The sequence below is a fragment of the Pyrus communis genome, chromosome 12 (assembly GCF_041283825.1).
Source record: "Pyrus communis isolate YQ-2024b chromosome 12, ASM4128382v1, whole genome shotgun sequence".
NCBI lineage: Eukaryota > Viridiplantae > Streptophyta > Magnoliopsida > Rosales > Rosaceae > Pyrus > Pyrus communis.
Genome location: NC_142576.1, coordinates 4,048,021 through 4,068,987, shown reverse-complemented (window position 1 = coordinate 4,068,987; position 20,967 = coordinate 4,048,021). Strand labels below are relative to the sequence as shown.

General features: G+C 39.0%; 4 protein-coding genes across 10 annotated transcripts; 2 read left to right on the top strand and 2 right to left on the bottom strand.

Annotated features, from left to right (window-relative positions):
* Nucleotides 1–3,223: 3,223 nt before the first annotated feature.
* Nucleotides 3,224–7,445, top strand: LOC137745796 (uncharacterized). 2 transcript variants are annotated; one of them, XM_068485808.2, is made up of 4 exons: nucleotides 3,224–3,606; nucleotides 4,275–4,618; nucleotides 4,711–6,679; nucleotides 7,078–7,445. In XM_068485808.2, exons 2-3 carry the CDS (start codon nucleotides 4,278–4,280, stop codon nucleotides 6,662–6,664), a joined length of 2,295 nt encoding a protein of 764 aa, XP_068341909.1. In that variant the 5' UTR covers nucleotides 3,224–3,606; nucleotides 4,275–4,277; the 3' UTR covers nucleotides 6,665–6,679; nucleotides 7,078–7,445. The 2 variants fall into 2 exon arrangements, with proteins under 2 accessions (XP_068341909.1, XP_088537621.1); XM_088681495.1 differs by having other exon boundaries at nucleotides 3,278–3,606; nucleotides 4,275–4,634.
* A 475-nt stretch (nucleotides 7,446–7,920) lies between these two features.
* On the bottom strand, nucleotides 7,921–10,740 carry LOC137745797 (uncharacterized). Its single transcript, XM_088681496.1, has 2 exons — nucleotides 10,450–10,740; nucleotides 7,921–10,410 (listed from the first exon to the last, which is right to left on the bottom strand). The coding sequence occupies exons 1-2, from the start codon at nucleotides 10,477–10,479 to the stop codon at nucleotides 9,106–9,108; spliced, it is 1,335 nt and encodes a 444-aa protein (XP_088537622.1). The 5' UTR covers nucleotides 10,480–10,740; the 3' UTR covers nucleotides 7,921–9,105.
* A 1,852-nt stretch (nucleotides 10,741–12,592) lies between these two features.
* On the top strand, nucleotides 12,593–16,866 carry LOC137745080 (myosin heavy chain, cardiac protein). 6 transcript variants are annotated; one of them, XM_088681412.1, is made up of 7 exons: nucleotides 12,773–12,950; nucleotides 13,595–13,939; nucleotides 14,675–14,782; nucleotides 14,926–15,009; nucleotides 15,712–16,173; nucleotides 16,266–16,367; nucleotides 16,490–16,866. In XM_088681412.1, exons 2-7 carry the CDS (start codon nucleotides 13,715–13,717, stop codon nucleotides 16,652–16,654), a joined length of 1,146 nt encoding a protein of 381 aa, XP_088537538.1. In that variant the 5' UTR covers nucleotides 12,773–12,950; nucleotides 13,595–13,714; the 3' UTR covers nucleotides 16,655–16,866. The 6 variants fall into 6 exon arrangements, with proteins under 6 accessions (XP_088537534.1, XP_068341055.2, XP_088537538.1 ...); XM_088681409.1 differs by lacking the exon at nucleotides 14,926–15,009 and adding an exon at nucleotides 13,144–13,206 and having other exon boundaries at nucleotides 12,817–12,950; XM_088681408.1 differs by lacking the exon at nucleotides 14,926–15,009 and having other exon boundaries at nucleotides 12,593–12,800.
* Nucleotides 16,867–17,249: 383 nt separating this feature from the next.
* LOC137745079 (uncharacterized) lies at nucleotides 17,250–20,586 on the bottom strand. Its single transcript, XM_068484953.2, has 4 exons — nucleotides 20,226–20,586; nucleotides 18,506–19,957; nucleotides 17,896–18,073; nucleotides 17,250–17,819 (listed from the first exon to the last, which is right to left on the bottom strand). Exons 1-4 carry the CDS (start codon nucleotides 20,290–20,292, stop codon nucleotides 17,627–17,629), a joined length of 1,890 nt encoding a protein of 629 aa, XP_068341054.2. The 5' UTR covers nucleotides 20,293–20,586; the 3' UTR covers nucleotides 17,250–17,626.
* Nucleotides 20,587–20,967: the final 381 nt, after the last annotated feature.

Genomic DNA, 20,967 nt, shown 5'->3' with positions numbered 1-20,967 from the left:
AATTAATGTTTTCGTAACTTTGTCGCGTATAGGTGATTCGTTTTCCGAGGACGAGCGTACGCACTCGAGGCAGGGGGGCTACGACCCTTCTAATTATCAGTGAGTGGGCTTTTGTTTTCCGTATATACCTATATACCTCTAAATTCCCAGAAATAGAATAGAAAAGGTTATATGTTTTATGCCATGCATCATTTGAATATTGTTTACGCATCATCACGTGCATTGGTAATTGGCATACATATATATAAATGTGTATTTGGTGCTGTGGACGCACAGGTGAGTGCCAGGTAAGCGGTATTCATGTGGTTATGCATTCCTGTTTATTATGCAATAGTAGTTTGAGATGCTTAGAGAGCTCATAATCTGCACCCCCGGTGTTAGTGCTCCCGCCCAGAGAGGGGCAGAGTCCTTCACGTGTATGTTCACCAGCACCACACGCTCGCCTTGGATCCAAGTTAGGTGCAAGCCTTGTCGTGCAGACCACATTAGGTGGTTCCGACTCGTAGGTGACCCGCGATTATTCGCATAGTCTTCACGTGATCGTAGCACTAGAGCGTATATATATTACACCCAGTCTTGTCGTACAAACCACGTTAGGTGGCTCCGACTTGTGTGCAGATTCAGATGTTGAGTTGAGATTGGAGCTCTATAGGCAGCGGTACATGTCACGTTAGGTGACTCCCGGCTGCCAGATTATGTTATTGATGTGAATTACGCTTGAGCATTTATATTTGATTATGATATTCTGTTGTGGTATATTCTCAAGCATGAATGGCATATTGTGAGCATGAATGGCATATGGTGAAGCATGATTGACATATCTATACATACGTATATATGTTCATTTTCTGGGAAGTATACAGGTTTTACGGCGAGGGGTTAGAATGTATTTTGCTAAAGAGTTTTCAAAGAACTTTGTTTTTGCCCACTCACGCTTTTGTTTTTGCGCCCCTCCAGGTTCTAGTGGTCTAGCAAGTTCGGTGGTTTATCCCAGAGGGCGTCCCGGCATTTCTGACAGACACTCACCATTGTAGGGTCACCTCCGGGTGTACATATGTCGTATCTTTCCTTTTTGACTGCTGTAGACTTGCTCTGAATTGTGTCTCACATACACTAGTACTTTGTATGTTATTAGGTTTTTAATTATTCGTACTTTTATATTCCCTTCTTAATTAGCTTCCGCACGCGCACATGGTTACGTCACCTTCGTGTGACGGCCAGCACGCCCTGATCTCGGTCGGGGTGTGTCAAATAACGTGATCTAATAGTTGTTTATTAAATATTATTTTCTCTATTTTTAAACACGTTCAAAACATCCTAAGAAAGTGTATAATGCCAGTTATAAAAAAGGTCTTTTGCACGCGAATAGTAATGTGATTAAATTAATTGTCAAATGATTGTTTTTTTTTTTTTAAAAAAAAAAAACGATATTATCTACAGTAAATGGGAGGAGGTGAACTTAGCCTCACAATGACTAGCAATAATGTGATTCAATCAATGATTTATTAAATATTATTTTCTCTATTCTTAATGTAAATTCTATAGAGACCGATTTTGTCACATCCTGGCCCGGGGGAGGACCACTTCCCTGGCCCGACTCCACTACTGTAGCACGATATTATCCGCTTTGGGCTTACCATTCCCTCACGGTTTTGTTTTTGGGAACTCACGAGCAACTTCCCAGTGGGTCACCCATCATGGGATTGCTCTAGCCCCTTTCTCGCTTAACTTCGGAGTTCCTACGGAACCCGAAGCCAGTGAGCTCCCAAAAGGCCTCGCGCTAGGTAGGGATAGGAATATACATTTAAGGATCACCCCCTGGGCGATGTGGGATGTCACAGATTTTATTATGTGAATTCAACTACTTTAATTGGTTTATGAGATGTTACTTCTAGCATGATCTAAAATGATTTATTTACTTCAAATATTTGACTTTTCTTTTGTCAATTTACGCATATAAATACATTTAAAACATGTAAGTTGTGCGTAGCACATCGTGATTAAAAAAAGGTCTTTTGCATACGCATGAACACGTGCATGAAGGCTAGTATATATAAAGCCAATGGAAAATTGAATAGTGAATTTGGTGTCACCAAGCTTCAACAAAATTAATTGGACAAAAATGCCCCCAAGACTAAAAACTTCAAAAGCATCAAATAAAGTAAGGGCATTTTCGTCATTTTAACAATATTTTTTAATAATTAATTTTTATTTATTTTTAATTAGTACCTCACAATAGGCTAGCAATAATGTGATTCAATTTATCAATTTTTAAACACGTTCAAAACATCTTAAGAGGTGTGTAATGCCGTTTATAAAAAAAATATTTCGCACGCAGATAATAATGTGATTAAATTGGTTGTCAAATGATTTTTTTTTTTTAACAAACGATACACTAAAAGGGAGGGAGTGGGCTTAGCTTCACAGTAAACTAGTAATAGTGTGATTCAATCAATTGTTTATTAAATATTATTTTCTCTATTTTTAAACACGTTCAAAATATCTTAAGAGGTGTGTAATGCATGTTATAAAAAAGATTTTTCACACGCGGATAATAATATGATTAAATTAGTTGTCGAATGATTATTTTTTTTAACAAACGATATTATTTGCCCTAAGGGGGAGGGGGTGGGCTTAGCCTCACAATAAACTAGCAATAATGTGATTCAATCAATTGTTTATTAAATATTATTTTCTTTATTCTTCATGTAAATTCTATATAAACAGATTTTATTATTTGAATTCAGCTGTTTTAATTGGTTTATGAGAGGTTTCTTCTAGCATGATCTAAGATTATTTATTTCCTTCAAATATTTGACTTTTCTTTTGTCAATTTACGCATATAAATACATTTAAAACGTGTAAGTCGCGTGTAGCACGCCGTGATTCAAAAAATGTCTTCTGCACGGGCGTGAGTGTGTGCATGAAGGCTAGTAAGAGTATAAAATCCAAACCTTGTAGTAGGATCAGGATCCTCTCCTGAGCAAAGGGTGAGGATCCTCCTGACCAAAGGGTGAGGATCCTCCTGACCAAGCTCATCGGGCCGTTAAAATTTTATCCAACGGCTACAATTATTATAATTTTTAGAGGAACCAACTGTTTGTAACTATTGGATAAAATTTCAATGGGCCGATGAGTTTGGTCATGAGGATTGTCACCTTTTGCTTTGAAGAGGAACATGATCCCTTGTTGTAAATAGATAAACAAAGTTGAAAGTTTCGTCACAATGTGAAAATTTCTAATTTTTATTTTAAAAAAATGGAAATAAAATAAAAAAACTGGGTTGGGATTGTGAAGTAAAAGAGAGGTATGGTGGGAAAGCCACATACCCCTCTTCTGCCCTTCTCACTTCCCCACCTACCTGTAACGTAAACACTACTCCTACACAAACTCTACCTTCCAAAATTCTCCCATATCCTTAACCGTATTAACCACCACTCTCTCTTGTCTCTCTGTCTCTCTCCCTCTCCTGGGGTTGGATTGTTTAGTTTCAGACGTATGTGTGAACATCCGCAAATTTCAGAGCTGCGAGCCAACGAATCACTGTCAAAATCCCAAATTTGAATTGGGCATTGGAGACTGAGACGACAATCTCAGTTCTCAGAGGTAATTTTCTCAATTTCCGATTGTTTTACCGCGATTTGATGTGTCGGTATTGGGGAAATTAGGGTTTTTAGGGTCCCCTTTCTGGGGAATTGAATGTTTTTGTTGGCTTAAAGTCTGAATTTTTGGTGTTTTATGCTATTGTTTTGATCGAAATTTTGTTACCCATTTGCTTACTTTTTTCGTTTATTGTTGAACCCTTTGACGGTGTCTGAAAGTCGCTGACTTTCTTAGTTTGCATATGCAACAAAGTTTAATCCTTTGCGTGGTTAGGACCTCAAATATTAGAGTCAACAATTTTTGTGTGTATATATGTCATGTGTGTGTTTCTCTTTTGATTTATGTGCACTCCAGCTGAAAAATACTTGCATTTGGAGCAATTGGGGCTGACAATTTTACTTTGCGCATTTGTCAGTAACCAGAAACCCTACCGTAGCTAGACGTTAACTCCGCCAGGTTGTGTTTAGTACGCAATTAGTTTAAGCTTAAATTTAATCTGGTAATTCTCCCCTATTGTTGTAATGTGAAGTGAATTGAGGTCTGGTGAGAGGGTCTATGCTGTTTAACTGTACAGTTGACAGATAAAGTGTACAGTATATGACATATGCCGCTTACTGTATTTGCTATGATGATTTGAAACGGATGTGTTTTGCTCTGTTTGACTGAGGCAGATCATGGAGGTGAAGAGAGTCATAGCAATATGTCAGTCGGGGGGTGAATTCCTTACAGAGAAAGATGGTACATTGTCATATAGGAGTGTCGACGCTCATGCTATTGACATTGATGACCAGATGGAGTTTGATGAGTTTAAATTGGAGGTGACAGAAATGTTTGGTTGCAACAATAACATGGTCTTCAAGTACTTCCTCCCTGGCAACAAGAAGACCCTGATTACTGTTTCCAATGACAAGGATCTCCATCGCATGATCAAGTTCCATGGTGATTTTGCAACCATTGATGTTTATATCATGGAGGAAGTAGCTCCTCCTGATGTCTCGAACATGCTTGCCAGTAGGTAGTTCTCTTAATATGTAAGCTAGTAAGTTTAAATACCACTTCGAAAAATTTCCTTTTTTGTGAAATTTATGAATTTCATGGATTTTTTAGGTCAAGCAGAACAACTCTGTCAGAAACTGTGGTTCCAGTTGATGCATCCCTCGATGTTGTGGACTTTGTGGGTGATACCACCCAGCATGATATCCCACTCAATGCCTCGCTTGATGTTATTGATGATGCCAGCCCTATTGATGCACATATTGATATACCCTCTGAAATATCACCCGTTTTCCCTCTTGTTGGCCCCAATGATGAGAAGCATGCTAAAGGTGCACAGCAGTGGCAGAATGCAATTACTGGTGTGGGCCAAAGATTCAGCAGTGTTCATGAATTTCGTGAATTGTTGCGCAAATATGCCATTGCGCGTCAGTTCGCCTTTAGGTATAAGAAGAATGATAGTCATCGTGTGACTGTCAAGTGTAAGGCTGAAGGCTGCCCTTGGAGAATTCATGCATCAAGGTTGTCGACAACGCAGTTAATATGTATTAAGAAGATGAATCCAACGCATTCCTGCGAAGGCGCTGTTGCAACTACAGGGCATCAGGCGACAAGGAGTTGGGTGGCTAGTATAATTAAGGAGAAGTTAAAATATATGCCCAACTATAAGCCCAAGGATATTGTGAACGATATAAAGAAGGAATTTGGAATACAGCTGAACTACTTCCAGGCCTGGCGTGGGAAAGAAATAGCAAAGGAGCAGCTTCAGGGTTCGTACAAAGAGGCATATAATCAGTTACCAATTTTCTGTGACAGGATAATGGAGACAAACCCTGGTAGTGTTGCTACTTTTACCACCAAGGAAGACTCCAGTTTCCATCGTCTCTTTGTCTCTTTCCATGCCTCATTGTATGGGTTCCAGCAAAGTTGCAGGCCTCTCCTTTTCCTGGATAGCATTCCCTTAAAATCAAAATATCAAGGCACATTGTTGGCTGCAACAGCTGCGGACGGGGATGATGAGGTTTTCCCTGTTGCGTTCACAGTGGTGGATGCAGAAACTGATGATAACTGGCATTGGTTTTTACTACAATTGAAATCTGCATTCTCAATTTCTTGTCCCGTGACATTTGTGGCAGACAGACAGAAGGGATTGAAGGAATCAATTGCGGAAATATTTAAAGACTCATATCATGGCTATTGCCTGCGATATTTGACCGAGCAACTTATCAGGGACTTGAAAGGGCAGTTTTCTCATGAGGTCAAACGGCTCATGATTGAGGATTTTTATGGTGCTGCTTATGCGCCTAGGCCCGAAAACTTTCAAAGTTGTCTGGAAAGCATAAAAAGCATCTCACTGGAGGCTTACAATTGGATCGTACAAACTGAGCCCCAGAAGTGGGCGAATTCATTCTTTCAAGGGGCTAGATATAACCATATGACATCGAACTTTGGAGAGCTGTTCTATAGTTGGGCATCGGATGCACACGAGTTACCAATAACACAGATGGTTGATGTGATCAGGGGTAAGATTATGGAGTTGATCTACACAAGAAGGGAAGGATCTAATGAATGGTTGATGAGGCTTACTCCATCCATGGAGGAAAAGCTAGAAAAGGAAATTCAGAAAATTGGAAACCTCCAAGTTCTACTGTCGGCTGGTGGTAGCAGATTTGAGGTTCATGGTGACACCACTGAAGTTGTAGATGTTGATCGCTGGGACTGTAGTTGTAGAGGGTGGCAGATAACTGGTTTACCGTGCTGTCATGCAATTGCTGTCATCCGTTGCATGGGCAGGAGCCCATATGATTATTGTTCAAGATACTTTACCACCGAGAGCTATAGACTGACGTACTCAGAACCAATACTTCCTGTTCCAAATGTAGACATACCTGTGATGAAGGCTTCTTCTCAAGTACTAGTGACCGTAACCCCTCCTCCCACCCGACGTCCACCAGGCAGGCCTACTACTAAGAAATATGGATCACAAGATATGGCTAAGCGTCAACTCCAGTGCAGCAGATGCAAGGGTCTTGGGCACAACAAGTCCACTTGCAAAGAGTTGTTGTAAAGCATTGGACATTATGTAAGTATCATCCATTTTTTTGTGCATAAAGATCAGTGTTTTACCCATTTTGTGCCTCAATTTGATAGGGGCTAGTAGAAACCCCCTTTGTTTCATTGCATCCGTGTTTTCACTCGTTTATTGATGAGTATACCTGTGGATCTATATTCAAGTTCAGGTGCATTGTAGGTTAGGTATGGCTTCATTGTATAGTCTTGTCATCTGTATGAACTTGCCTAGCACCACGTTTGGTTTCGATAAAATAGAGTTCCCTGGGAAATTTTAAGGATTACATTCAACATCTCTCCCCTTGCATCTTTTTATTTGTTTTGTCAATGTATTTTTGGCAGACGTGTTGCATTATTTTCTTGATCATACCTTAACAATTGATGTGCCATTTTTATTGGTTCTGTGAATAGGATTGCATCCGATAGGGCAAGGGCAAGAGCAAGGGCGAGGGCAAGGGCATCATCTGTACTAGTAGAAGCTCAAATAGACAGCGGGGGATGTGTTCCCGAATGTATGTTGTAGAAGTGCGTATGTAAATTATTCTTTGTTTTCGTAGTTGTATCGCTAACCTGGATATTTGGTAGTTTGACTTGGTAAATGAGTGTAATTACCTCAAGTTACTACGGTAATAGGAGGCAGATGTCGTTCGAGTTGTTACTTGAAGTTGAAGGTCCATGGAAGTTGGATTTGGACTTTGAGATCGCTTGTAAATTATCCTTTTGGTCAGCTGGCCAATGTTTAATTCATTTATACAAATAAGTTGAGCGTTTAGCTTGAAGATATTCCCCTTTACTTGTCGTTGAGCGGCCAAGACCGCCGCCTCCTTCCATGTCCAAAGCCGTGACTGTCACGGGTCGAAGCTGAGCGTTGGTCCCAAAGGCTGTCTTTGTATGGTAAACATGCCAACCCTTGGGGGTGAACGGCATTGATGGTGGTTGCCGTGGTGGTGTGGTTGGTGGGGGGGCCTCGAGTCAGGTCTAGCCTTTAAATACGCAAATTCAGTCGGATTTATGACTTGCCACACGGATCCCCTAAGATTATAGTGCTGAGCTTTTGATTATGTTGAAAACTCGCCTGTCATGTTAATACTTACGAATGCAGTTGGCTGACTCTCCGCGATTCCAACCCTCTCGTAAAAGGATACCTAATCTATTGTGACAGAACTGTCCGAACCTTAGAAGATGACGTAAACACGTCACTTATAAAGTTAAATTCTGAGACATTCTAACTGTTTAGAAATAACCGTCGCAGAATTTTCACAAAAAAACAATTTCATTTGAAGCTATAGAAACATATTGGTGTAACAAAGCACCTTTTCTTGGCGTTGGTTAGGGTTTGAATATGTAGAAGAGATCCATGAACCTCAGTGGTGAAGGTGAAGAAAACTATCATACATGGCAGGCAACAGCTCCCGGATCCATTGCACAAAATATGAACCATAGCTGCAAACGGCTCAGGTGTGACTGACTATGGAGACAAAATCTTCAACAGTGAACACCTGAGACCAGATCACACTTCACCAAAAGAAGTCGAGCGACCAAAAGGTCATAACCTGATTACCGCGATGGAAGTTTCCATTGTGTTGCATCTAAGCCCTCTGCAAGGATGTTGCTAACGGTATCTACAGTAGAATTGTCATAGCCCAGCCTGTTCCTATCTACTTCTTCGCTAACACCAGACCCAATCAGCAATCCATGAGTCTTAGCATCTGGGACCCAACCTTTTTCTAACATTGTATCCAAAAATCGACACGCCTCACATTTATAACCCTCTTTCCAGAAGCCATTAATCAGCAAGTTGTAGATTGCTGAATTTAGAACTTTACTATCAGAAGTAAGTTTATTTATTGAACACGAAATCATGTGCAACTGAGAATGGTTGGCTATACAAGAGAGTAGATTAAATAGTCTCTCGGAATCAGGTATAAGACCCTTATCGACCATCATATTGAAAAGCAATAAGCATTCTTTCATTCGATTCTGCACACTCATGCTTTGTATGAGCACGCAGTATGCATCCAAATCAAGACTGCAACCCTCCACCAGCATTTTTGAGAGGACTATCAACAGATCTTTTACCTTGTCTAATTTTGACAATCCAAGCATAATAGTTGAGTAAGTTGAACTGGTAGAAGAAGTACCGGAATAATAGGCCAATTGTTCTATCCTTATTGCTTCGTCAACCTTTCCTGTCTCACACAAATCCTTGATCAGCATATTGAACGAGGAAGGCTCGATCGAACATCTATTTCTAGACATGTAACAGAACACTTCAGTAGCCTCATGAATCATTTCCCCTAGGCAAAGGCTTTTGACAAGCTCAGAGTAAGATGTATGATCCAAAACCCAGCTTTTGGCACAAATATGATCAAATATATCCATAGCATTTCTGTAGTTGCTCATTTTGCAGTGGCAAACGACTAGAGCCGAGTATGTGTGTCAGTCAGGAAGAGAACAAGAAACCACCATTCTACCAAGAAGTTCACGCACTTCCCTAATCCTTGCATGCTCGGAGAGCCATCTGATAACAATATTCCAAGAATTACAATCAGCCACATTTCTTTCAGACATTTTCACAAGTAAATCTTCCGCCATAAGAAATTTTCCAGTACTGCAGCAACCTTCAAGCAGTACATTGCAGGCAGAAGTTTCCATGATTTGCTCATCTTCCAAGAACTTCATCGCGTCGTCTACCTTCCCTAATTTACAAAACACATATACTACAACTGCAAAGACATTATTTGGCGGCATCAACCCAGTTTCCATCATCTCTTCTAAAACCTTTATTGCATCATCCAATCTAAGGTTCTTGCATAAAGACTGCAACAGAACCTCATAAACCAATGAATCCGCCGTAAAATTAGAAGTTCTCATCATTTCGAACAATCTAATTCCCTCCTCCAGTTTATTTTCCTGACAAAACAAAGGTATTATGCAGGAATAAAAACTCAAATCAGGCTGACAACCAAGATCAAGCATTTCATTGAAAACAATAACAGCTTCATCAACTCGGTCCTTAACAATAAAGGATCTTATGAGAATCTCAAAAGTCCTACTGTTAGGACTACACCCTTTCTTCTTCATTCTTCTATACTGATCAATAGCAGACTCAATGCGGCCGCTCTCCAACAATGCCTCTAACAAATAATTCAAAGTATCAATACTTGGCACGATTCCTGCTGTCACAATCTCCTTATAGACGAACAAAACATCTCGAAAATCTTTCTTTTCCTTCACAAGGACACCCAATACACTATTAAATGTCTCAATTGAGGGCCTAAAGCCACCTGCTTTGAAATTCACAAGCACCCTCATTGCCTCACGTAATCTGCAATGCCTAACAAACACATCAATCAGTGCCAAAAGCGCCTCTTCGACACCGGGACACCGATCTTTCACCATATTTTGACAAAACCCCTCCATCTCCTCAACATTTCCAGCCAAACCCAGTTTCAAGACAATCCGAAAATACGTATCGGCGGTGTGATTAAACCGTTTTTGCAGGGAAGCCCATTTGAACACCTTCACTGTTGAGCTCAAATCATCAGTGTTATCCAGAACCCGGATTAAGTTATCCGGTACAAGCTGATTCCTCAAAGACTGGATATTTTGTTCAAAGTCGGATGAATTTTCCGGGTCCTGATTGTTTCCCGAGAAAATTTCAATGGTTTTAGTGCAGGAGAGTGCAGCAAAGCATGCATTCGAACAGACCCAGAAGGGGAATCTCTTGGAAAATGTTAAAGACTGGAGCTTTATGAGCATTGCTTGGAAAATGTTAAAGACTGGAGCTTTATGAGCATTGCAAGAGGTCATGAAACAGATTTTACTATTTACAGCGGTAAAAATAAAAATTGTTCAAATGGGTAAGCGAGAATTCAGGAAAGATTGATCACTGACCTGAGGAGAAAGAGCTACATGAAGCAGCTTGACATCATAGGATTTAGGAGAAGACTAGGAACAAGAGATTGTGTCGAATGTGAGTCTGTGTTCTGCCGTGAAGAAAAAACGCAGAGAGGTGTTTGCTTCTGTCTTTATGCTCACTTGTTGACCGTTGGATTCCATTGAACGGTCGAGATTAGACTGAAACTAAAACGAAAGATGGACCCGACGGAGTCGGGTCAAATCAACATCTCGAACGGGTTTGGGCCTATATCGGCCTATTATTTCTTGATTTTTCCCTTCGAAGAATTCGCTACCTTCGGGCATGTTTGGAAATCGCTTCTGCCAACGTGCCACGAAATTTTTAATAAAAATGTAAATACTATATATGATATAAGAATATAACATGTCCTTCATCTATAAAGTAGTTCAAGTGATTTTTTTTTTAACACGTAAAGAACTTTAATAACTCTAATATAAAAATCAAACCCTCAAAGAACTCTAATATAAAAAGAAAATATGAAACTTGAGTGAAATAAAATAAAAAACCGACTGACCTAATACACGTATGTTTCATTTTCATGATTTCCTCTTTCCCCATGGTCAAAGTTGACCTTGTATTGATGAACACCTAAGCTTATTAGTTGCCATCAATTTGGTTATCACTAACCAAGATAATTTAATTTACTAGAGCAAGAATTCTAACCAAAGTATACATGTTATGTGGATCAATTTATCTAAACAAATAAGATTTGTCAAAAGCAATTTTTTTATATTAAAACAAAATATCTAATCTTTACTATAAAAATAGAAATTAAACCTAATTGCAAAACCGAACTCACTAGTATAAGGATTTATTTGGAAGTGTTTTTAAAATGACTAAAAAAGTTTTTGGTGAGAATGTTTTTTTAAACAACTCTTTAGTCAAAATGCAATTAGATCATGTAAAAGCACTTGAAGTGTTTCCTGTAAGAAGCACATAACTTGTGCTTCTTGCAGAAAACACTGGTACTTCTTGCAAGAATCATTTCAAGTGCTTTTAGAAAAAATATTTTTTCTACAAACTCTTTCAGTCATTTTAAAAAGCACTTTTAAACAAATCATAAGAATAAGACTATACTTTCGGGTTTTTTTTTATTTTTTTTATTTTAAATACCCTAACCATTAGAGTAATCCATAACTTTACCATGCCCTTTTATCCTTGTCCTTTGTTAAATTAGGAAAAGGATCTTCCCCGGATCCTTTGCCTAGGGATCCCATGCTCGTGATCGTTCATCGTACATCATGCGGTTAGAAATCATTTCAAAATTTAAAATTAAACATAAATAGTACCTAATGATTTATGACCGCACGATGTACGATAAACAGTCACGATCATGGAATTCCTAAAATCCGGATCCTTTTCCGTTAAATTAATCAAATGTTGGTGATCCGTATGGACTTGGCTTCTTTGGCCTCCCAATTCCCATACACTCCATCCCCTCCTATTTGTGCGGTCACGGTTAAACCACGTCAGCATTTTATATCACTATTGTTTTTTGTCTTATTATCTCTATAAAAAAATCAATATAAATATTAACGTGACTTAACCTTAATCACATAAAATAAGAAAGGATGAAAGTGTATAGAAACTGAGAGGGCAGAAAAGCATCCCTATTGATCAAAAAATCAGTAAAACCTACTAGTCAACCGTGAAAGAAAAGTAGATAGAGCCCAAAAGATCATGCGACGTTAGTATCCGAATCCAGCCCATCATTATTCAATACAAAATAGCAAGATCCAAAGGGTCCCTAGATCCCCCACGTGGCGAGAACCCATTCGCCGTGGCCAAAATTTTGATTTGCCGCGCTGTGAGTCAAAACTCAAAACCCGCGAGGACCAAGCGATAGGTTCGGGAATCGTCATATTTATGAACCCGAGGCTCGGAAGATCCGAACCAAACCAGCCTCTGTCCGGGCGTCGACATATCGCTCAAACCGCAGCAACTCCCGCTTAATAAAGACAAAAAATTTATAACTAAGCAACCCTAATTTTGCGGGATTATTGGTGCTTAATTTGGCTTCCATATCCAGCCGTCGGATGGTTCTCAGAAGATGGATCGTGACCGTCCGTAGGATTCCTTCTCTGTTCATTGGATGAAACAGAGTACTCGGGACTTGTCTCTCTGTCTGTCTCTGTCATTTGGTTGGGAAGAAGACGGAGAGATTCCCAAGTGGGTTTTTGCTCACTCAAATTTGGTCTGACTCGGCCACCTGGTATCCCTCTCTCCTCTCTCTCTCTCTCTCTCTCTCTCTCTAGAAAAACACGTTCTTTGTGAACTCTTATGTTGTTGAGGTTTGCTGAGATTGTTGGATCTGTTTTGGGGATTTTCAGGGTGTGTTTTGGAGACCCATTTGCATGCAGAGGTTAGAAAGTGGTTAAATTATTTGTTAATTGTCAAAAAGATTAGAACTTTTTCATGGTTTTGATTTAAAGTTGATTTTTTTTTTTGGAAATTGGATTTGTGGGTCAGTCACGAACTCAAATTTGCTTCAACCTTTTGAATTTCGGGTTAATTTTTTATTAATTAATTAATTAATTTTTTCTGAATAAATTTAGAGATGAAGGTATTCAAGTTGGAGACTCTGAGTTCAGATTTCTTCAAATTCAGTAGACCCATTTGTTACCCCTCTCTCTCTCCTCTCTTTCTCTCTCTTAATCTCAATAATATTTCTCTCTCTTAAATTCAATATTATTTATTAGTTGAAGTTGACCATATTTTGCATGATTAATTTGGTTGATGGTGAGAGGAGGTGTATTATTTGCATGGTTAAATTTTTTTTTTTAGAAAAGTATATGTGCAGTTTTCTTGGACTTGATTAGCTTAAGAAAATGATGCTGGTTGAACTTTCTTATTTTAATTCAACTTTCATTTTTTGAAGCTAAATACGTGAAACCATTTATGGTGCTTTTAAAGCTACAATATTTTTGTAATTTAATCAGTTTTTAAAATTCTAAATTTCTTGGAGGCCATAAAAATTTAATGCACATCTGCTTCTTTCACATGCAGCTTTGAAGAAGAAGATAACTTCTTTCACTGCAAGGACTTTAGACCTCTGATCTTCTGCCCTTCACGCAATCTAGATCTTCACCGTCAATCTCACTTGGGTGAGATTGCTTTTTCGGATTTATGGCGTCGATTTCGGAGAAATCACTGCCTTTGTCACCTTCCTCGTCTTCCTCATCACTGTCATCGATGTCGGTCCACGAATTTGATCCGTTGCTAAAAGATTTGGATGAGAGGAAGCAGAGTTTTCGCCGGAATGTGGTGTCGTTGGCATCGGAGTTAAAGGATGTCCGGAGCCGGTTAGCTTCTCAGGAGCGATCATTTGTTAAAGAAACCCTCACAAGACAGGCATGTTGTTGTTGTTTTTGTTGATTTTAAGGTTCTTTTTGTGCTTTATATGACATGTTTTGAGTCTTGAAATAAGTCATATTTTCTTGGGAAGTGCTTATGCACTCACATTTTTCTCTTTTCTAAACGCCCTTGTTTAGGAGTTGTATTTAATTGGGAATTTGAGAGATTTTAATAGATTTATAAATCTATAGATTTTTATAGAATTTAACTGAATTGTAGAGATTCTATATAAAATTTTGATTCAATTCCTTCGAAATTTCATGGGAAATGTGAGATTTGTGGATGTTTAAAATAAACTACAAAATCTCTCAAATTCCCTCATATTCCTTAACTTTTCCAAGTTTTTTAAATTCAAATTTTAATTGAATACATCTGGAATGTTATAAACTTCTTTAAAATTTTAATTGAATACATCCGGATTTCTAAGAATTTTAATAAATTATCTTAAAATCCTGATTGAATATACATTGAATTTCAGAGAATCACTTCAAATCCTAATTGAATACCCCTAGATTCATTAAAAGAATTAAAATCCCTCAAAATCCCGATTGAATACACCCCCATTTTGGCCTTTAGATTGGATAAATCAAATAAGGATCAATTCTCGAAAATAAAAGAGTTGGAAATAAACAGGGCCTGCAAAAAGAGAAAAAAAGTGCGGAAATCATTTCCCCTTTTGTTTCGGTGTTTTCGAATTGTTGGGTCATTCGGGTTTGTTTGTACTAATTACAGGAAGCAGAGACAAGGGCTAAAAACTTGGAAGAGGAGATTAGCGTAATGCAGAAGAGATTGCAACAGAGAAATCAGCAGCTTGAGGCCTCAGCATCTACGGCTGAGAAGGTCCCACTCACTTCCTAGTTCTTGATCATGCATAATTTTGGATTAGCTTTTAATTGTTTGGCTAATTAAGGACATGATTGACTAATTATGATTGTCTTTCCTGAGTTGATTATTTCGTTCTACTGCATCTTGTTGTTTTGAAGTCGTCAAAAAAGCCGGACATGTTATCATTGAGGATGCCTTTTGGCTTTGCCTCTTTGTTTTTGGCGGAGCCCATAGGAGAAAAGGTCACCTTAGTTTGGTGACCGTTTCGTTTTTAGTCTTCTTTAGCTGATTTCCTTACTGTTTTTCCAATAGAAGTCTTCAGTTTCCATGCCAACACATTGAATAATTCAGCCTGCGTAAAACGATAGAATTTCATTCAGTACTTGGTAAATGGGCTAATTTCTTTCTCGAGCCTCTGCATATATACGTGTAGGCAGGCGCATAATGGTTGCATTTATAAACAGAACACATCGACATAACATGTAACTGTTGTTCTGAAAGCAGAAATCCAATCTCAATTTTTTATTTAATTTCTGACTGAGGTACAATATATTTTTATGTATTTAATTTAACTAGACACTAAGAAGTAGAGAGTATCAACCTAAGATGTGTGGAAGGTGAATAACTTGAGTCAATTGGAGTTACAAAAGAATGGTGTTCGAAGCTTGTTTGCATCTTACTATCTTTGTTTTGTGAAGTTTTGAGTTGGCTTGTCACCGTTGTTTGTTAGCTATAAAGAGCTTCGTCAAACAGATTTGGAAAATAGTTAGCTGAGTCATATATCTGTTTCTTGGAACATATCTGTTGGTTTTTGTCTTTGAACAGCGCATCAATTTATTAGCTATCAAGATAACTACTTGCGTATCATAGTTTTTGGTAGTTGGGGATGTGAACTTAATTGTTGGACACATTTCCCTGACTATAATGTTATTAACGGAATGCAGTACCTTACGGAAGTGGATGGTCTGAGATCGCAGCTTTCAGCCACTCAAGCAACTGCCGATATTAGTGCTGCATCAGCTCAATCGGCACAGCTTCAGTGTTTAGCACTTTTGAAGGAAATAGATGAAAAGAACTGCTCGTTAAAAGAGCAAGATGATCGTGTAATTAGACTAGGAGAGCAATTAGATAGTCTGCAGAAGGATCTTAAGGCAAGAGAGTTTTCCCAGAAGCAACTGAAAGATGAAGTTTTGAGAGTTGAGAATGACATTATGCAAGCTGTAGCGAAAGCAGGGTTGAACAAGGATTGCGAGCTGAGGAAATTATTAGATGAGGTTTCTCCGAAGAATATTGAGAAGATTAATAAGCTTTTAGTTGTTAAGGATGAAGAAATAGCAAAACTGAAAGATGAAATCAGGGTAATGTCAGCTCATTGGAAGCTCAAAACTAAGGAGTTTGAATCACAGGTACATTCATCATATCCTTCTTTTTCTCTGTTTTTTGTATGAAGTCCTCGTTAGTAGATTTCTAATGAACTTCATCCTTTTTTCTGGAACAGTTGGAGAAACAACGGCGAGTTGATCAGGAACTGAAAAAGAGGGTATTGAAATTAGAGTTTTGTCTCCAGGAAGCTCGTGCTCAAACACGAAAGCTTCAAAGGGTAATCATTAATTTTTTCTTGCTACTCTGTCAACTTCAAATAAAATTCTCAATTGGTGGTTAATTGCTCTTGCCATTATATTTGGGACTAGCTTGACCTTTGAAATATATTCGTTGTGGCAGATGGGTGAACGAAGAGACAAGGCTCTGAAAGAGCTCAGAGATCAGTTACAACGGGGTGGCGGTGGAGCTGCAGCTGCTGAAAGACAAAATTTTTGGGAAACCTCCGGTTTCAAAATCATGATTTCTATGTCCATGTTAGTCTTGGTGGCGTTTGCGAAGAGATAAATAGTTGCAGTATCAAGTCCTGCTGTTATGTATAAAGAACATGAACGAAACTTTAGTTTTAGTCAAGGAATTAGGAATAGCTGCATAGGCCACAGTTGTAGAGGTTATCGTTATGGAGCATAGCAGAGAATGCAATTTTGTTGTTCTCGTTAAAACCACATTACTTTATGAATATCGAATTTGAATCTATGTATGGCATTGTGGCTACCATACCTGCTGATGTTGTATTGGACTTGTTATATCCTGGTTCCCTCAACTCTACGGGGTTTAACCTTCACCTGCTAACCACGCCTGGGCAGATGCTCACGTTCGATTTTTGAGAATTTGAACACCTTAATTTGATGGTTCAGTCATATCAAAATTTGCAGGTAGGTTCTGTGAATTTGAACACCTTAAATTTTACTCCTCTTGTAAGTCACACCTGTGTTATTTTAAAATCTAATGTGGTGCAAGTCCAACAGGTGCTCTGATGTTCATAGCTTTTCGTCTTTGAGGCGAAAACTTGAGAGCTTTCTGTGATGTTACGATCAACATTCAGGTAAATGATAATGTAATGAAATGTAAAACACAGATTAGTGAATTTTACTCCGATAAATAGCAGAATTTTCTGTTCGTGCAACTTTATTATTGATATCTGAAGCAATCTGAAGTTTAATTCTACTAGGAAGAGCTCAGTACGCAGAACTACAATAGCCAACTAAAAGGTATACAGAATCACAAATCTCTACTGCACTCTCCACCTCAGACTCAGAGTAAAATTGTTTCTAACAGCCCGGGTTTACATGTCGAAAAGCTTACCTGCACTTCACCCAGAGCAACTCTGCATCCCCAACCTAATGCAAGACAGTACCTATCATGTTTCCTCTAGCTTCTAAGCTTGCATACGTAGTTATGTACAACCGCGATTAGTGATGAGAAAACAAGTTTATGTGGAATCTGACCACCCATTAAGTTCATGGAGAAGTTCCATGTTCACATGTTAAGAAAAAAATTTCTTGTAACTAAGGTTGCTACGAAAAAGATGCAACCAAAAGACGGTTGCAAGCTAGCTGAAGCGGATGTTGTTGTTGTGTTGAAACCGGGAGGGGTGTAGGGCCCAAGTTCTGGCATGGTTCCTGAATTAGCCGGGTTGCTTGAGTTCAAAACCGGAGGCGGAGTACCAGAGCTGCAAGTAGAGGTGAGATTAGTAATGAACTTGGAAATGTAGTATATGGAGTCGTGAGATAGAACATTATACATACACTGATGCACCTTCCCCAGGTGGTGGAAATGTTGTGATTGCTGGCGGTGGAGTTGTTGATGTTGGTGGTGGAATTGTTGACGTTGGTGGTGGAATTGTTGATGTTGGTGGTGGATTTGTTGATGCCGGATTTGGAGTTGGTGTTGAGGATGATGATGCATAAATGCAGGAACCAGTGCCTATTCAAAAATTCATTAGTCTCAGATGTAGATATTCTAAACTACTATAATTTATGGAGAGGGAATTTGAACTAGGGCATAAGAGGTCGGACACACTGCCTTAATCAACTGGTCTAACCAATATCTGCAAGTCTAAGGCCTTTTGAGATTGCTTCGGATAACCAAACTGAATCTTACTACGTTTGGCACAAAAAACTTAAAAGCGAATTTCAGTCGTGGAACCGCATTCTGAACAAGCACTTGCATGTGCTCCTTTAGGAAGCATCGCAAGTAAGTTTCTAGGAAACACTTCCAAGTGCTTTTATTTTTTAATAAAAATTTATATATACTTTAATAAAAATATTAAAAGCTAACGAGCCTAAGTGTATGTCTAGCATATATAAAAATCACATGGAAGAAACAAAAGTACTAATGAATGAAATACTTTCTTACTTGGATTAGCACTAACTATTGTGGCAACCCCTCCAAAGTCACAGCTAGTTGACACAGGATTCTTCTGATAGTAGCTGTTGAAGGCAAAGGAGGCATGATTTTGCAGAGAAATTGGATTGTAGCAGCTCCCACCCTGCTGGATCTGTGAGCAATCTGCGCCTCCCATTCCACATGCATAATCCAAAGCTGCCTGAAGTGGTGCTTGTGGTGCTCCACTCTTTGCCACACACCAACTCTGCCCTGGAACTGCAGGAGCGTTAGTTGTTGCAGGAGGTGTGACCGGATTCGTGACAGGTGTTGTTGTGGAGGGTACACCTCCAGTTGGCGGCGGGTAAGTTGTCGCAGGGTTAGTTATTGGTGGAGTTGTGGCTGGATTGGTAACTGGCACTGATGAACTCACAGGGTTTGAAGGTGGAAGAATGATGGGTGTGGTGGAGGGAACTTCCACAGGCGCAGCGGGGTTAACCGGAGTTACTGTTACCGGGTTTGTAGCCGGGACAGTGACAATGGTTGGGGAAGAGGTGTATGGAGAAGTTGTAGGTACTGCTGGTGTTGTTGGATTTGTAGGGAAGATTGTTGGTGAGCCATATGCATCATGTGACGTTGTTTTCGGGTGGGGATCGCTTAGGATTTCTCTTCTAGAAGAAGGAAGGATCTGTTCCTCTTCCCTCTTGAGCTCTTTTTGTGCAAAATCTTCCATGGAATCCACTTCTGCGTATAACCCTACTAGCCTACTTGTAATCCGAGTCTCGCTTTCTAAAGCTTTTGAAACCTTATCTGTGAACTCAGCCACTTGGGTTGCGCTGGGAGCTGCTGGACTCTTGATTGTCAAAACCATGGGGACAGCATTACAAGGAAGAACAGAATGAGCAAGGCCGGCTTTTTCGATCATTGACTGAACAAACCTATCTCCCATGTTCAATTCTCCGTCGATATTGGCTTCTACTATGACAGAAGATCTCACTTCATTAATAAAACTACAGATCCTATGCAGGTCTTTTCCATTTCCTCTTCTCAAATTCTCAAGAAATGACAGAGAAAATGCTACCGAGACCTTAATTCTTCGGTCGAAAGGAAGACTAGTGAGGGCCTTGTGTAGGGCTTTGAGGTTGGATAAAACCCTAGGTAGCCTAGATTTTCTTGTATGATCACTGCCACCAATTGCTATGATGCTTTTGATGTCTGCTTTTGAGAAGAAGGGCATTATGTGGGTTCTCAGCCATGATTTTGAGGAAGATTTGGAGCTCATCAGATTTTCAACCTGCCTCTCACTCAAGTAGAGATCAACAGCTACGCCGGTTTTGGACAGAGTGCTTAAAACCCTAGGATCTTCGACAAAGACTCGAATCTGAGACGGGTTGATCTTGTTCTGCTTCAGGAATGATATTGTTCTGCCTGGTGATGAAGTTGTAGTGTTTCCACTTGCATGATATGAAAAGCCCACCAGAGTTCCTGTATTTTGTGAGGGGAAAAAAAATGACAAACTTCAAACTACTTGTAACTGATAGTTTTAGCTGTAACGGGTTGAAACCCAGTTTTAACTACTCAAGAACTAATCAGAAGATGAAATGCAATTCCAAAATTCAAATATGTTACTATGAAGTTCGTCGAAACGGAATCTGATAAGTGATATTTCGAGTAAGTCTATACACAATCTTCTTCCGTCCGAAAAAATGATATATCGAGACAACGAGTCAAAAAGTAAAAATGTATTACTTACCTGATGAACAACAAGAGAGGAGAGACAGGAAGAAAAGGAAGAAGCACTTAGAAGCTGCAATTGCCATGGTTTTGCAAGGTGTTTATGGGAATCAAGCGAAAGAGCAAATCAGATTTTTAACGTGATTCATAAACGTCTTTACTGAAAACGCTAACGAGCGAGAAAACATATGCGCTAATGAGTTAGAGAAGATGCGGTTGCTTTTAAAAACATTGCACGTAAAATTGTAGTGAATTTAAACTACTTGGAGAGAGAAAAGTGTTTGAAGATAAGGGAGTGAGGAGAGAAAAAGTGGCAAAAAAAGAGAGTGGCGAAAAAGAAAGGGTGAGGAGTGAGTTGTAACGGTAAAGAAAATAAGTTTGCTTTGTGACCAAGTGTTGTGAGATGAGGAGAATGTATGGTGGGGTTGGAAAACATTGTCTACAAAAACAGTAGAAAGAATCAAATGGTGATGCTTTGTGCTTCTTTTTCTTTTCCCAAAGAGAAGATATGGGACGTGAGGAGATCTGGATATAAAGTCGGTATTAACAAGGGAGGTGGATTTCTCTCCTTTCATTTCCATACTTTTCACATGCTCTTCTAAGATGTGTGGTCACGATTAAACCACGTTAATATTTTATATTCTTATTACTTTTTGTTTTATTATTTCTATATTCCTATTACTTTTTGTTTTATTATTTCTATAAAAAATTAATATAAAATATTGACGTGACTTAACTGTGACCACACAAACAGAATGGCA